General features: G+C 38.9%; 1 protein-coding gene across 8 annotated transcripts in view; it reads left to right on the top strand.

Moving 5' to 3' along the window:
* SWAP70 (switching B cell complex subunit SWAP70) overlaps positions 1-14,621 on the top strand; it is a 76,723-nt gene that overhangs the window by 39,836 nt on the left and 22,266 nt on the right. For 6 of the 8 annotated variants that reach the window (XR_015142075.1, XR_015142074.1, XM_086340096.1 and 3 more), the window contains exons 3-4: positions 1,480-1,653; positions 13,176-13,403. Coding sequence is in view for 6 of the 8 variants with exons in the window: in XM_086340096.1 (XP_086196222.1) it covers positions 1,480-1,653; positions 13,176-13,403 (402 nt within the window). In the remaining 2 variants the exon portion in view is untranslated. Of the gene's footprint in view, positions 1-1,479; positions 1,654-8,192; positions 8,275-13,175; positions 13,404-14,621 lie in introns of those variants that run through there. The other 2 variants (XM_086340100.1, XM_086340099.1) reach the window with 2 other exon arrangements.

Below are 14,621 nucleotides of genomic sequence, written 5' to 3'. Positions count from 1 at the left end.
CTTATACCACCCGCAGTACCAAGTAGCCCATTCACATTCATCTTCTGCAGTTCTTCCACACTGACCATGGTTGTTTCCACCTCTGGGCTTTTTCACGTTCTGTTCTACCGGTAACAGTCTTTACCCTGTTTTCAAACTGTTTGACTCTTGATGGTTCTTTGGGCCTCAGCTCTATCACTTTGCTGGAAATCTTTCCCCAGTTCTTAAGATTGGGTTGTTAGCCCCTCAGTGTTCCCACAGAAGCCTCTGTTTACATCTGTGTAATACTTAGCACATTATATTGTAACTGTCTTGGCATTCCTTGGAGACAAGGGCTAGCAGTATTGAGTTGGCCAAAAAGTTCGTTAGGGTTTTTCTTCAAGCTCTTATGGGAAAACTCGAACAAACTTTTTGTCCAACCCAGTATATTCAGTATCTCTGTGATGGCCCTGGCAGATAATGACTACTGTCTACATTTTATCGGTTGAATGAATAAAAACTATTGAATCATACACTGTGTTATGTTAAGATTTGTCTGTTTGCATGTCTGTTTTTCATAATAAACTGTGACTGTTCTAAGAGCAGGGACCAAGTTATTCTTCATCTTTATATCATTCATTTTTAAAAACCTGTTTGTTTGTTTCTTTATTTGGCTGTGCTGGATCTTTAGTTGTGACATGTGGGATGTAATTCCCTGACCAGGGATCAAACCCAGGCCCCCTGCATTGGGAGCACGGAGTCTTCGCCACTTGACCACTAGAATAGTTCCTTTATATCCTTATGTAGCTTAGTAGTTGGCTCATTTGTGCATGTGTGCCGAGACATTTCAGTCATGTCTAATTCTTTTCGATCCCATGGACTGTAGCCCACCAGGTTCCTCTGTCCATGGAATTCTCCAGGCAAGAGTACTGGAGTGGGTTACCATTCCCTTTTCCAGGGGAGCTTCCTGACCTGGAAATCGAACCCAGGTCTCCTTCATTGCAGGCAGATTTCTTACCATCTGAGCTACCAGGGAAGCGAACCAGTAGACCCTGAGGGAATGTTGAACGCATGATTGAATGACCGAGTGGCAGAGCTGTCTTTTTAGAATTTCAGTTAAATAGTTTTTCCCAAGAGAAAGTATCTTCTTTGACCATATAGGTAAAAATGATATCTGCATGTGGCTCATATTGAATAACTGACATTCTCAACTCCTATACCAAGATTGGTAGTCTGTTTAGAAGATAATATCTATACATGAAAAAATTACTTGACAAGCTAGTATTTCATGTGGCACGTGAGTCATATGAGCAGGTGTTACTTCAGCGTCAGGTTCAATAGAACATTCTTAATTGAACCTTTGAAAGTGTGGTATCTAAGCAGCTCCTTAGGAAATGGCTGTTGGTTAGCTGGATTGATTAAAATGGACGCCTGTAGTAGGCTTTGTCTTTCTGTTTTACTTGGTGTACATGCTACTTATTTTGGACTGATTCACTGGAATTTTTCCTCCTTTCTTTTTAGGTCCAAGACAACTTTGACAAGATTGAGTTCAATAGGATGTGTTGGACCCTCTGTGTCAAAAAAAATCTCACAAAGAATCCCCTGTTCATTACGGAAGAAGATGCATTTAAAATATGGGTTATTTTCAACTTTTTATCTGAGGACAAGTACCCACTAATTATTGTGCCAGAAGAGGTAAGGTGTGGCTCTGGGACGTTTTATGTGACTATCTTAGCATCTAATAGATCTAACTTGGAAGTATCTGTGTTAGTTCAGTGTAGATATGGAAGGAGGTCCTGTGCTAGTGTTTTTGGATCAGAGGCAAAAAAGCGTGGATCCAAAAAAGTCCCAGACTTAGTAATTTGAGGTCATGCAGTAACTCTGGATATTTACAGGCAGGGTGGGGCTCTTCCTCTTTAAGCTGTTCTAATTATAGACAAATCCATTCTCACGTTAAAGGAGTCTTTTATTCAGTATAAGTCACAACATAATTTTCTGCCTATTTAGATGTTGGCAAACCATAAGAACTAGCTGAAGGATACTATATGGGAAACACACAGGATCCAGAATGGTATTCCTAAGGCTCATTTATGTGAGGAAATACTACTCCTGTGTCAAAGTCAAGGATGGAGACTTTTTTTAAACCATACTTTACAAAAGAAATTAAAAAGGACATTTGCTTGTTTTGTTGTGGATTCTTTTCCCTGAGCTTCCAAAGGTGGGGAGAGGAGCAGGGAATGCAAGAGTAAGGCTCTGTGCTGTCTTATTGCCCTAAAAATGATACATATAATATATGCTTATTACAGTTGTAAATTTAGAAAAGACTAATAATATCAGATTAATCAACTGTAGTCTTCCCCTTAAAAAAAGTCATCTGTAATCCTCTAACATTGGACAATGTTATTTAACCTCTTGAATTTTAATTTCCTCATCTATAAAATCGGAGAAGGCAATGACAACCCACTCCAGTACTCTTGGCTGGAAAATCCCATGGACAGAGGAACCTGGTAGGCTGCAGTCAATGGGGTCGCAGAGAGTCAAACACAACTGAGTGACTTCATTTTCACTTTCATGCAATGGAGAAGGAAATGGCAACCCACTCCAATGTTCTTGCCTGGAGAATCCCAGGGATGGTGGAGTCTGGTGGGCTGCCATCTATGGGGTCGCACAGAGTCGGACAAGACTGAAGCGACTTAGCAGCAGCAGCAGCAGCAGCATCTATAAAATAGAGCTCTTAAAAATGTTTATTCTAAGAGTTGTGAGGCTTCATATTTAAAGAACTTAGTTCAGTAAGTGAAACAAGTCAGAGAAAGATGGATACATATGATTTCATGCATATGTGAAATATAAACAAACAAAATAATTAACCAAACCAAACAAAAACATGTAGATGCAGGGAACAGAGTAGTGGTTATCAGAGGGGTAGTGGGGGTAGGGCTGGTAAAATGAATAAAGAGGGTCAACTGTATTGTGATGGATGGAAACTAAATTTTTGGTGGCGAGAACACTGTAGTGCATTTAGACGTAGAAATACAATGTTGTATATAAGAAACTTATGTAATGTTATAAACCAGTGTTACCTCAATTAAAAAATCTAAAATTAAAAAAATAATAATTGTGACTAGGGGAAAAAATAAAGGAGTTAGCTCAGTGCCTAGCATGTGATATGTATTCAGTAAATATGTTAGGTCCTGTGACTAATATTATTGCATACATTTTTGCACACTAGTCTGCTTCTTTCTTTCCACAGTGTCAGCAGTGGAATTCTAAGTCCTAAAAAATGCATACTTTTAGGGTATTAGATAAACAAAGCAGAACTGCCCCTTCAGAAAGGCTATACCAATTTGTATACACACCACTAGTGATCAAGCATGCCCATTATTATCCAGTCTGTCAGCATGGAGTTTGGTCTGTGATTTATTTCTGTGATTCATGTTCATGTTAGGAAAATCTGTTTAAAAGTCTATACCACAATATTTTTTCAAATCAGCAAGTATTTATTGACTGGCAACAATAAATGAGGCAATAAGAGGAATCTGAAGTGAAAAAGATGACTTCCTGCCTTCAAGAAATTTGCAGTCTGCTCAAGGAAAAGAAAGTCAAGTGTAATTCAAAGCAAAATAGACAACCTGTTATAAGAGAGAACAAATACCATGTAACTACAGAGAAGGGAAAGATTTATTCCAGTTTGGGAGAAGTCAGGGATCAGGGAAGTCTTTTTAAGAGAGGCAATAGAATGTAGTGGTTAAAAGCAGTATCTTAAACTTTTTCAGTGAAGGCCAGACAGAAAATATTTGAGACTTTGTGGGCTTTCTGGCTGTATTGTCTGTGTTGTAGCTACTCAGCTCTGCTGTTAATAGCATGAAAGCAGCCACAAGACAGTATGTTGCTTCAATAAAACTTTTATTTATAGATGTTGAAATTTGAATTTCATATAATTTTCATGGACCATGAAGTATTATTATACTTTTGATTCCCACCCCTCCCCCGCCCCAACCACTTAAAACTGTGAAAACTGTTCTTAGAGCAAGGGTGTATAAAAACAGGTTGAGAATCAGATTTGGCTGGTAGGGTAGATTTGACTCATGGGCTGTAATTTGGTGTTCCCTGGTTAAGAGCAGAGATCTGGAGTCAGATGTCTTGGATTTGAATTCTAGCTTTATCACTGCTTACTAGCGGTGTGACCTTGGGCAATTTATTTAATTTTTGCTACAGTTTCCACCACTGTAAACTAAGACTAATGCTACTGTCTACCTCCTGCTATTTTTGTGATGATGAAATGAGAAGAACGCCTGGCTCTTAGGAAGTGCTCATTAAGTGTTAGCTGTTATGTTTAGGGGGAAATAGCACTTATGCTGGATCTTGAAAGATGGAAGAGTTTGGACTAAGGGAAAAAGCAAAGGAGAATACTCCTGGGTGGGAGGCACAGAGGGCGAGGTCATGCAAGGCAGGAAAGCAAAGGAAGGGCATGTCTGAAATGAGTGAGGTATCTCACTTGGCAAATTGCCAGTCTTCAGAGCAGCTGGACTTACTGATTTAAGCCAGAAAGGTAATTTTAAAAATGTTGGGTAGCTTATAGAATGGCTATTATGGCTGAAAACCAGATGTGGAGGCTGTGCAGTGAGGAACCACAGGGAAACTGTGTTGTACTGTGGAATATCTCTGGCCCTGCATGCTGCTGCCCGGGAACTCAGATCTTCTTGCAGCTGTTCTTGCTACCACAGAGAGCTTTCTATGCCTACTTCCTAATCACAGGGCATGATGCATCTGATTGTTATGATCTAGGTCAGGTGCCATGAACTAGTTGCAGAGAAGGCTTGAAAAGGGTCCATTTGTGTTTAGCTTCCACATTGGGAATTCCTCAGACATAAGGGGGTTAGCATTGATTTCATCAGTGTGCTTGCTAGCTTCTCCCACTCTGGACTGGTCTGTTTACCTGGTCATTCTTTTGGTCATGGTCAAGATTAGACTCTGGGGTCAGTCACTTCAGTGCGCAGCCTACTGGTTTTTTCCAAAGAGTGAGAGTTGAGATATGGAATTTCAGTATGCCCTAGACAACCTCCATTTGTGACCCTAGAGAACAGAAGTACCTGAAACATGTCATTTTGAAGACTACTCATTTAGGGTTTTACTTTGAACTTTCCTCACTAATAAGGTTAATAATGAAATGATACTCCCAACAATAACTATTGCTACTAAGCCCCTGTAGAGATAAAAGTAGATCAGTGATAAGAGCTTTTGTGCACTATTTTTAGTTCATAGAATGAATGAATGACTGATTCATGCCCAGAGCTTATGTGAGGGTTTGGTGGCTGTCACTCTGATCTTTTGTGTGTCTTCACTGGTTTTCATGGTCAGAAAGAGGCAGACCTGCTATATGTAAGCCAAGTTTTACTGGCTTCTGTCAGGGAGCTGGTAGAGAGAGTTATTTTAAAAAATTAATAGCATCCTTTCCCTCTAAAACCAGACCACCTTACTTGCCTCCTAAGAAATCTGTATGCAGGTCAAGAAGCAGCTTAGAACTGGACATGGAACAAAAAGATTGGTTCAAAATTGGGAAAGGAGTACGTTAAGGCTGTATGTTGTCACGCTGCTCATTTAACTTATATGTACAGTACGTCATGCAAAATGATGGGCTGAATGAATCACAAGTTAGAATCAAGATTGCAGGGAGAAATATCAATAACCTCAGATATGCAGACACCACCTCCCTTATGGCAGAAAGCAAAGAGGAACTAAAGAGCCTGTTGATGAAAGTGAAAGAGGAGAGTGAAAGAGCTGGCTTAAAGCTCAACACTCAGAAAACTAAGATCATGGCATCCAGTCCTATCACTTCATGGCAAATCGATAAGGAAACAATGAAAACAGTGACAGACTTTATTTTCTTAGGCTCCAAAATACTGCAGGTGGTGACTGCAGCCATGAAATTAAAAGATGCTTGCTCCTTGTAAGAAAAGCTATGACCAACCTAGACAGCATATTAAACAGCAGAGACATTACTTTGCCAACAAAGGTCCATCTAGTCAAAGCTATGGTTTTTCCAATAGTCATGTAAGGATGTGAGAGTTGGACCATAAAGCTGAGTGCCAAAGAACTGATGCTTCTGAACTGTGGTGTTAGAGAAGACTCTTGAGAGTCCCTTGGACAACAGGGAAATAAAACCAGTCAATCCTAAAGGAAATCAGTCCTGAATATTCATTGGAAAGACTGATGCTGAAGCTGAAGCTCCAGTACTTTGGCCAGCTGATGTGAAGAACTGACTCATTGGATTAAGACCCTGGTGCTGGGAAAGATTGAAGGCTGGAGAAGGGGACAACAGAGGATAAAATGGTTGGATGGTATCACCAATTCAATGGACATGAGTTTGATCAAGCTCAGGGAGTTGGTGATGGACAGGAAAGCCTGGCGTGCTGTACTCCATGGGGTCACAAAGAGTCGGATACGACTGAGTGACTGAACTGAACTTTCCCTATAAATAGCATCTTTCCCCTGGTAGCTCAGACAGTAAAGAATCTGCCTGCAATGCAGGAGACCTGGGTTTGATCCCTGGGTTGGGAAGATCCCCCAGAGAAATGAATGGCAACCCACTCCAGTATTCTTGCCTGGAGAATTCCATGGATAAAGAAACCTGGTGGGCTATGGTCTATGGGCTCACAGAGAGTTGGACATGACTAAATGACTAACACTTTCACTTTCCCTATAAAATATCTGTTAATTACAGAAATGTTAGATTCTTATTCTACTTATTTCTACAAATAAGTATAAAGAACTTTCTTTCTATAGTTCTGTAGTTCTGCCACTGAAAGAAAACCAAGGTTAGCATTTGGAGATACTTTTTATATTTTTTCTATTCATGACTTAAAAAAAAATACAGTGTAATTGTACAATATATAAAATTTTCCCTGCTCTTTTTTTTCAGTTAACATTATGCTGTAAACATGTCATTGAAAATTAATGTAATTTAATAACTAAAAAAGGGAGGGATTACGTGCTGAGCAATAAAAATGAATGACACATGTCCTTTTTAACTGGAACATGATGGACGTGCAGGGACAGAGACAACTTTCAGGTCTGGGCAACTGGGAGGAAATACAGAGTAGTTGTTTAAAGCCTTATCTTTCAGATCAGACTGCCTGATTTAAATCCCTGCTTGACCACCTTTTGGCTCTGTGACTGTGAACAGATTACTTAGTCTCCCTGTTTGGGTTTCCCCATCTGGAAAATGGGGATCATTGCTTCCTTCACTGGACACTTGTGAGGACTAAAATAGTTGATGTATGTGAAGCATTGGTGATGAGCTATTTGGGGTGTGATGTATGGTGATGGTTTGGTACAGTTGGCATTGTGAGGGGATCGTCCTTGTGGAACTGCCTTGTTTCAACTGGAAGAGTACGTTCAGAGCCGTGAGAGGCCAGGGCTGGAGACAGAGACAGGGAAGCCGTGGGAGTCGGTTAGGTCAGGAAGAAAGAGACGGTAGTGGGAGAAGCGAGGGCCGAGGACAGAACCACGGGTATGTTTCTGTAGCCGGGGGAGGAAGTAGATTTGGTAAAAGAAGTTTAATAGTCTGTCAGGTAGGAGAACTGGGAGAGTGTTGAGTCATGGGTGCCAAAGGAAAAAAAAGTTCTAAGAAGCAGAAAAGTAGTTCCTAGCATTAGGTGCTATAGAAAAATTAGAGGGTGATGAATGAGAAGTTGTCCTTGGATTTAACAATTAGGTTGTCATTGATAAGCAAGGAGAAAGCAAAGTTCACTATAGTGGTGGGAACAGTTTTTCAGTGTTTAATAATAATAATGTAATTGTGCACATATGTTAAAGGGGAAATTAAAACATGTTATGGAATTTTTGTCCATGAAAATTATCTTAATACAGAAACATATGGAAGGGAATAGAATGTTGATAGATGTAGATATGCCAATGGTATTTTTAAACCTAGCTGCTGCTTGGAAAAATTATGATAATAAAATCTCCATTATTGTCGTTTAAGACATTTTGTAGTTTCATTCTGGATTTTCTTTGGAACTGGAGATGTAGTGGGTCTCTTACCCATGATCTTTTGGTTCTTTCCATCACCAAAATATACATGGTGGACTTGAAAGTGACCTTAGAATTAGAAATTACTTTGTAGGGAGATTTACCGTATTCCTTGAAGCAGCTCTGACTTGATGTGGGAGGACTTGTCATTGGCTTTAAGTCATCACTGAGTCACAGGCTGTGGAGGGAGCCGTCAGCACCAGCTTCCTGACTGCCCTGCCTAAGACACTCAAAAGATTTCTGCTTTGGGTGGCCTGAAAAACTGGGACTCACAGAAGACTTGAGGTGGGCCATGAGTTTTATTTTTCTGCACCCAGAGCCCAGCCAAGACTCCACAGCTTGCTTGTTTTCCTCTTTGCAGGCTGACAAGAGTGTCTTGCTCCTCTCCTAAACAAGTTAGTCTCATTTGAGAAGGGAACCCCAGGCAGCATACCTTCTCCTGTCAGTTTGGACTTACTCTGTTGTTTTGATGTCCTTAGCTCCCTCACCGTTCTTCTGATTAGAAGTAGAATTAGAGTGAGTTCTACAGATTACTCCTCTGTGGCCAGGAGTACTTGTGTGGGGAAGGAAAGGATCATTAAAACAGATTTGTGTGAAATAGCTTTGTCTGAATGCTGAACCAGCCTCCTAAGGTTTAAAATATGGTCTTGTGTTTATTTAGCTCTTAGCACATCTCCTGGCCTTTGCTCAAGCAATGCAAATTCAAGGTTGCGCATTTTGTGAAAAACAGTGGAGTTATTGCTTAAGGTTCCATTCTCTGTTAGATTTTGCTTCCTTCCTAAGTATTTATTAAAATACTTTAATGGTACTAAGTATTAAAAAAAACTGTATTTGGAACTAGTTTTAGGCTTACAGATTTTAATTAAGTGTGAAAACATACACATTTAAAGTAAAATTGAAGTATAATGTCTTAATTTGTCACGTATGAATTTGATTTGTAATATTACCAGTTGATTTTATGCTTTATAAATTTAAAGTAATCTTTATGTTTCCAATAAGTCATTTATCATAATGATCATTTGCATTTTAAGTCCAAAATGTTTTTAAGTGAGATTTTATTCTCCACCTTTGATTAATACTGTATTAGACATAAGTAACAGTAGTAGTTATATGAATAACATAAGTGGTATAGATAAATTTGCTTTTGATTCAGATTCCCATCACCCAGGAAGTAGTATCAAGAACATTGAATAAACAAGTGACTTACTTCACTAAAGTCCAGAACTAGCGTGTCCCCATTTGAGATGGTTCCGAAATTTTTGTCAAATGGTTTTCCTGGAAATGTGTGTGTGTGAAGTATAGTTTTTATGTTAGTATTCATTTCCCACTGAGCCGAGAAGAAAACAGGATGTGTCTGTTGCTTATTTGGAAGAATTGCCTTCATGCAGTTAAATCTCAAACCTGAAAGAGTTTTAAGAGATCCTCAGTGAAGTAAAATCTGAATTAAGTCAGTAAAGACCCTCTTTAATGATTACAAGGAAAGAACTTTTAACAAAGAAGTTTCAGAGCCAGAGGCCTCAAAAATCACATGCAGCTTGAAAGTTTATTCTTTGTTATTTTTGGTGCAACTTGCCTTGGAAGGAGGAAGTAAGCTGCTTCCTGAAACTGAATGAGCTCTTAGAATTGGTGCAGGCCACTCAGACTAACACAGCAACACGTGATTTATTATTTAGTGTGATCGAATAGTTGAGAATGGGAATGTTTGACTCTCCTTGGCCCAATATAATGAACTAAGAGGTTCTTAAGTTACTTGGTTGTGAGAAGTATGTGATTGTGCTCAAAGTCAACAGGAAATGAATCTAGATTAGTTACCTGGCGCAGTCACTGGGAATGCAGAGCACAAACTGGGCCCTGATGACAAACTCTGAAGGGCTGGGGAGGGCATGTTCAGAAAGGTTCACGAGGAACCTGGAGAGCTGCCTCTAGAAGAGCTCAGTTTGCTGCAGACAGGAAACACTGTAAAAGACATTCCAATAAACTAGAGGAATTGAAGCTCCAATATACAAGAGGAACTGAGGGGCACAGGGTCATTCCCTGCTGTTTCCTGACTTGCACTAATGGTCAGTCAGATGCACTGTCTTGTCACACCCACTTTTTGTCATCCTGTCCATACATGTGGCCACACCCACAGCCTCACTACTGAAACTTCTAGGAGTGCCTATACAGCTTTTATCCCAAGTTGTGATCAGGCAGCATGGGCCCTCTTTCTGCTGCCTTAGGGAGATTGAATTTCTGTGCATGAGAACGCCTCTGAGTTACTTTACTTTGGTCAATTGTTTATATAATTAAGTTTTTCTTTCTTGTGCCTTATTGCTTTACATTTTTTTCCCCCTTCTCTTTTCTATCCTGTTTTCTCTGTCCCTCTTCCCTTTTTTCTTCTTGATTTCCTTTTCTCTCTTTTTCCACTTCCTGTCCCTGTTACTTCTTTTTAAAGGCCAAGAACTTACCTGGTGGTCAGGTGGTTAAGAACTCTCCTGCCAGTGCAGGGGATATGGGTTCAATCCCTAGCCTGGGAAGGTCCCACATACTGAGGGGACCTAAGCCCATGTGTCACAACCTGCATGGCACAACTACTGAAGGCCATGTACCCTAGAGCCTGTGCTCTGTAGCGAGAAGCCACCACAGTGAGAAGCCCTCACACTGCAGCTGGAGAGTAGCTCCTGCTTGCTGCAAGTAGAGAAAGCCCATGTGTGGCAACAAAGACTCAGCACAGGCAAAAATAATTTTTTTAAAAAACCAAGAAAATAATATCTGTTAAACTTAACAGCAGATGCACAAGCTTAACAGGTACATCTCCAACAAGAGAAAGGAAAGACCTGAGTGTGTTTTTCTCCAGCGAGTAAACATTTGTTGAACACCCCACTGTATGCTAGATTTAGGGTATTAGATAATCTGCATACTGGAGGAGCTTATAATATCTCATCAAATTACATCAGTAGAGCTCTTCATATTTTTTGACCTTGTGATGTTTTGTGAGTGTGTATTTCTTTGCAAACATGTTTTTCCTATTGTTCACATTCTTTTCCTATTAAAGTATGTTATTTCACAAACAACATTATAACCAAATTGGAATTGCAAAGAAGAGAAAGAAATTAATTCATAATCCTATCTGTAACAAAATTGACTGTAATATTTTTCTCTAGTATTTGTCAGAATATTGACATAATCTTTATGCAGTGGAAATCATAGGTAAATTTAATTTTGCATTCTTCCTCATTCTGTGTTATTTCATGAATGCTTTCTTAAATGTCATTTGAAATGGTGCAGTACAGAAGGAAGTAGCATTGATTGAGTACCTGTTATGCCAGACATTGTGCATAATGTTCTATTTTTGTCCCATTTTATCCCCATGGGAGTCCTATATGATAAGTTTTATTATACCCATTTCTTTGATGAGAAAATTGAGGTTTAGCTTGGTTTATTTCCGTTTCATTAACTGAGCTCTACTACATCTGTGTACGATGCTGAGTTCTGGAGATTCAAAGATGAGTGGGACATTGTCCCTCCTATAAGGAGTTCAAAAAATCAGCAAGGGGCAGCATTTGAATATAGAGATACTTTCTGTACAGTATACCGAGTTCAGAAGAGGAACACCTGACCTGGGTCAGAGCACTTTAACCAGAGCAGTGCTTCTCAGACTTTAATATGCATAGGGAAGTACCTGGGGTTCGTGTTAAAATGCAGATCCTGATTTGCAGGTCTTTGGTGGGATATGACTGAGTAGAGAAATGGGGAAAGGTAATCTCAACAGGACAGCATGGGGCAAGGCATAGAAGCATGAAAAAGTGTGTTACATGGGTAAACTACTTATAATTTTCCACAGGTGTTGGCTGACTACAGTTTACTGCCTGAATTCAGTGCACAGCCTGGTTTTATGTAGCCCCTGTGCTAAGATAGTTTTTACATTTTTAAAGGGTTGTTAAAAAGGAAAACCCAAAACAAAGAAAAACATATAGCAGAGATGTATAAAGTCTTAAATATTAACTAGCAGCTAGCTCTAGCCCTTTATAGAGCTTGTGTGGGATCAGTGTTGATGGTGGTGTTGGTGGGGTGTAAAATCTGCAGTGAGGCATCGTGGAGAAAATGTTAGAGACAGTACTCGGGGGGTGAGTGACCACAGGGGACACAGAGGAGCTTGCCTTTATCTTTGAGGTGATAGGGAGCCAGGCAGAGTTTAAAGAGGGGAAATGAAAACAGTAGGATTTTGTCACTGATCTTGATGTAAAGGAGTGGGGCATGGTTTGTCGTCCTGGCATGGGTGAATGGTGTTGTTCACAACTGAAATCCATAATTGGAGGAGAAGCCATTTGAAAGGTAGAGATGATTCATTCATATTTGGATATGTTGAGTTTGAGAGAGCACTGTGGGATACCCAGGCTTTCCAGAAGATAAGAGACATCAATTGTAATTCAGTATTACTGCCTCACAGTGGGTTTTTTTTGAACTGTTACTATTTCATTTACATTTTTAAAGTACTTTTCATGTCATGTGCACATCCATTCATTGTGCGCTCATTCATCAGAAAAAAATGGCTATTGGACAGCAGGAGTCTTGTGATCCCTTTCATGCCAATGTTGTGTGTGTGTAGAGCTTTTTGGAGGGATGAGCGCAGTATTTTCTACTATTTTTGTATACAAAGCTATGTGTTTCAGAATTCAATAAACTTTTCTGGCCCAGTCTAGGAGTTCACCATTGTTTGCAACACTGTTAGAATTCTAATGAGAAGCGGCAGCATTAATTTCAAATAATTGGCTTATGTGGAAAATTTATAAATTGGTGACTAACTTGTACATACTTTGAGATGATTATTTAGTGCTTGCATATTGGTTCAGCAAAATTAGTATTCTCATATGTTGAAATCCAACAGAGTAAACGGATCACATCAGTTAGTTAGTGTATGATCATGTCTGTGTGCAGTTTGCTTTTGTTCTTTATACAAATACACTGTTAAGGGTTCCAGATTTTGATTACTTTATTCTAAGTTAGCATAGACTCAGGGGCATTTTATCCATACCCTTCTCCTTGAGGGTGTCAAGATTCTTTAAAGATACACTTGGAACTATAAAAGAATATTTCCTAAATTGACCTTTTAATTTAGTTATTTAGTGTAATAACATAGATACATACTTAATTTTAAAAGTTTTTTTTTTTGTTATGCAATAATACTTATTAAATTCTTTTTCTAGATTGAATACCTGCTTAAGAAACTTACAGAAGCTATGGGAGTAAGTTGGCAACAAGAACAATTTGAAAATTATAAAATCAACTTTGATGACAGTAAAGATGGCCTTTCTGCGTGGGAACTGATTGAGCTTGTTGGAAATGGACAGTTCAGCAAAGGCATGGATCGGCAGACTGTGTCCATGGCAATTAACGAGGTTTTCAATGAGCTAATATTAGATGTGCTGAAACAGGTAAGCATCCTGTAACAGTGTTTCTCCTCACCTTTAGAATTTGACATGTTTGAAATAAAAGATTTTTATCACAAAGATGAGCCTAAGTCACTTATATTTTCACACTAATTTAGAACAGGAATAACATTTCTTATTTTCTCAGTCTTGTGTTGGGCTTACATTATAAATAATTACAGTTAAACACTTGGAAGTTACTATTTTGAAAGAACTGTTTATATGATCACATTTCTGAATGTAGTACTTTCGTGTTATGCCTTCATCTATACTCATTCATCTGAAAGATCCCATGGCACGCTCTTCAGTGAAGAAAACAGGTTGTGGAACAGCAGGTGTCTTGTAATCCCTTTCATGCAATGTGATATGTGTGTGTAGAGCTGTCTGGAGGGATGGTGCCAAAATGTTAGGAGTGATCACTGCTGGGTTGTGAGATTTCTATGAATTTTATTTTATTTTTTTTCTTTTCTTATTATTCGACTTACTACTATAATGTTTATATGTGTTAACCTCTCTATAGGATATGTGTAATTTTTATGAAATCAGAAAAATGCCCTTCCTTTTGGGGAAAAGTGCCTTTATGTAATAAAGTTGTGTTTATCATATTAGGTTACAAAGTTTGTATTCTCAGTGCCTGCATAGCATCTGATAATATTTATGGTATACATATGCTGACATACATAGTCTGTTTAATAAACATAATGCAAATAGAATTTATATATTTTGAGTGGATCTTTCAGATGTCTTACATTATTATATTGAATAATAACTCTTACTGGTTGGTCCTTGTTTTGCCCTCTTAGGTAATGATGTTGTTTTTGCTCTTTTCTTCAGATGTAGCCTATCAATAAACTTTAATTGAGGCTTAATTTGTGTAGGTTTTTGGTGCTGTAAGAGGTTAGGAAACATGGTCTCTGAAGAGGATTTCCAGGCCCATTAGGGTGGCAGAATATAGAACTGCAGATGAACAGCCGTATGAGATGGCCTTGGTTTAAATGTCAGGAGCGAGCAAACTGAGCGAGTCATGTGATTAGAACTTAATATAATGATCACGTGATACAGCCAAAATATTATTATATATTTGATGCTGTCAGCACCTATAGATTTACTGTGTGAAATGTTAGCTATTCTTGAACAATCCTGAAGTGTTTTGGCCTGTAGTAATGTGTAGTCTTGCTGAAATAAAATTTTGGATCACACATCTTTGAGGCTGACATATGGGAA

The sequence above is a fragment of the Bos grunniens genome, chromosome 15, assembly GCF_055505025.1.
Source record: "Bos grunniens cultivar Pamir isolate PY7600 chromosome 15, Bosgru_T2T1.0, whole genome shotgun sequence".
Classification (NCBI taxonomy): domain Eukaryota; kingdom Metazoa; phylum Chordata; class Mammalia; order Artiodactyla; family Bovidae; genus Bos; species Bos grunniens.
Note: the sequence above shows the minus strand (reverse complement) of the source record. Positions and strands in the feature narration are given on the sequence as shown.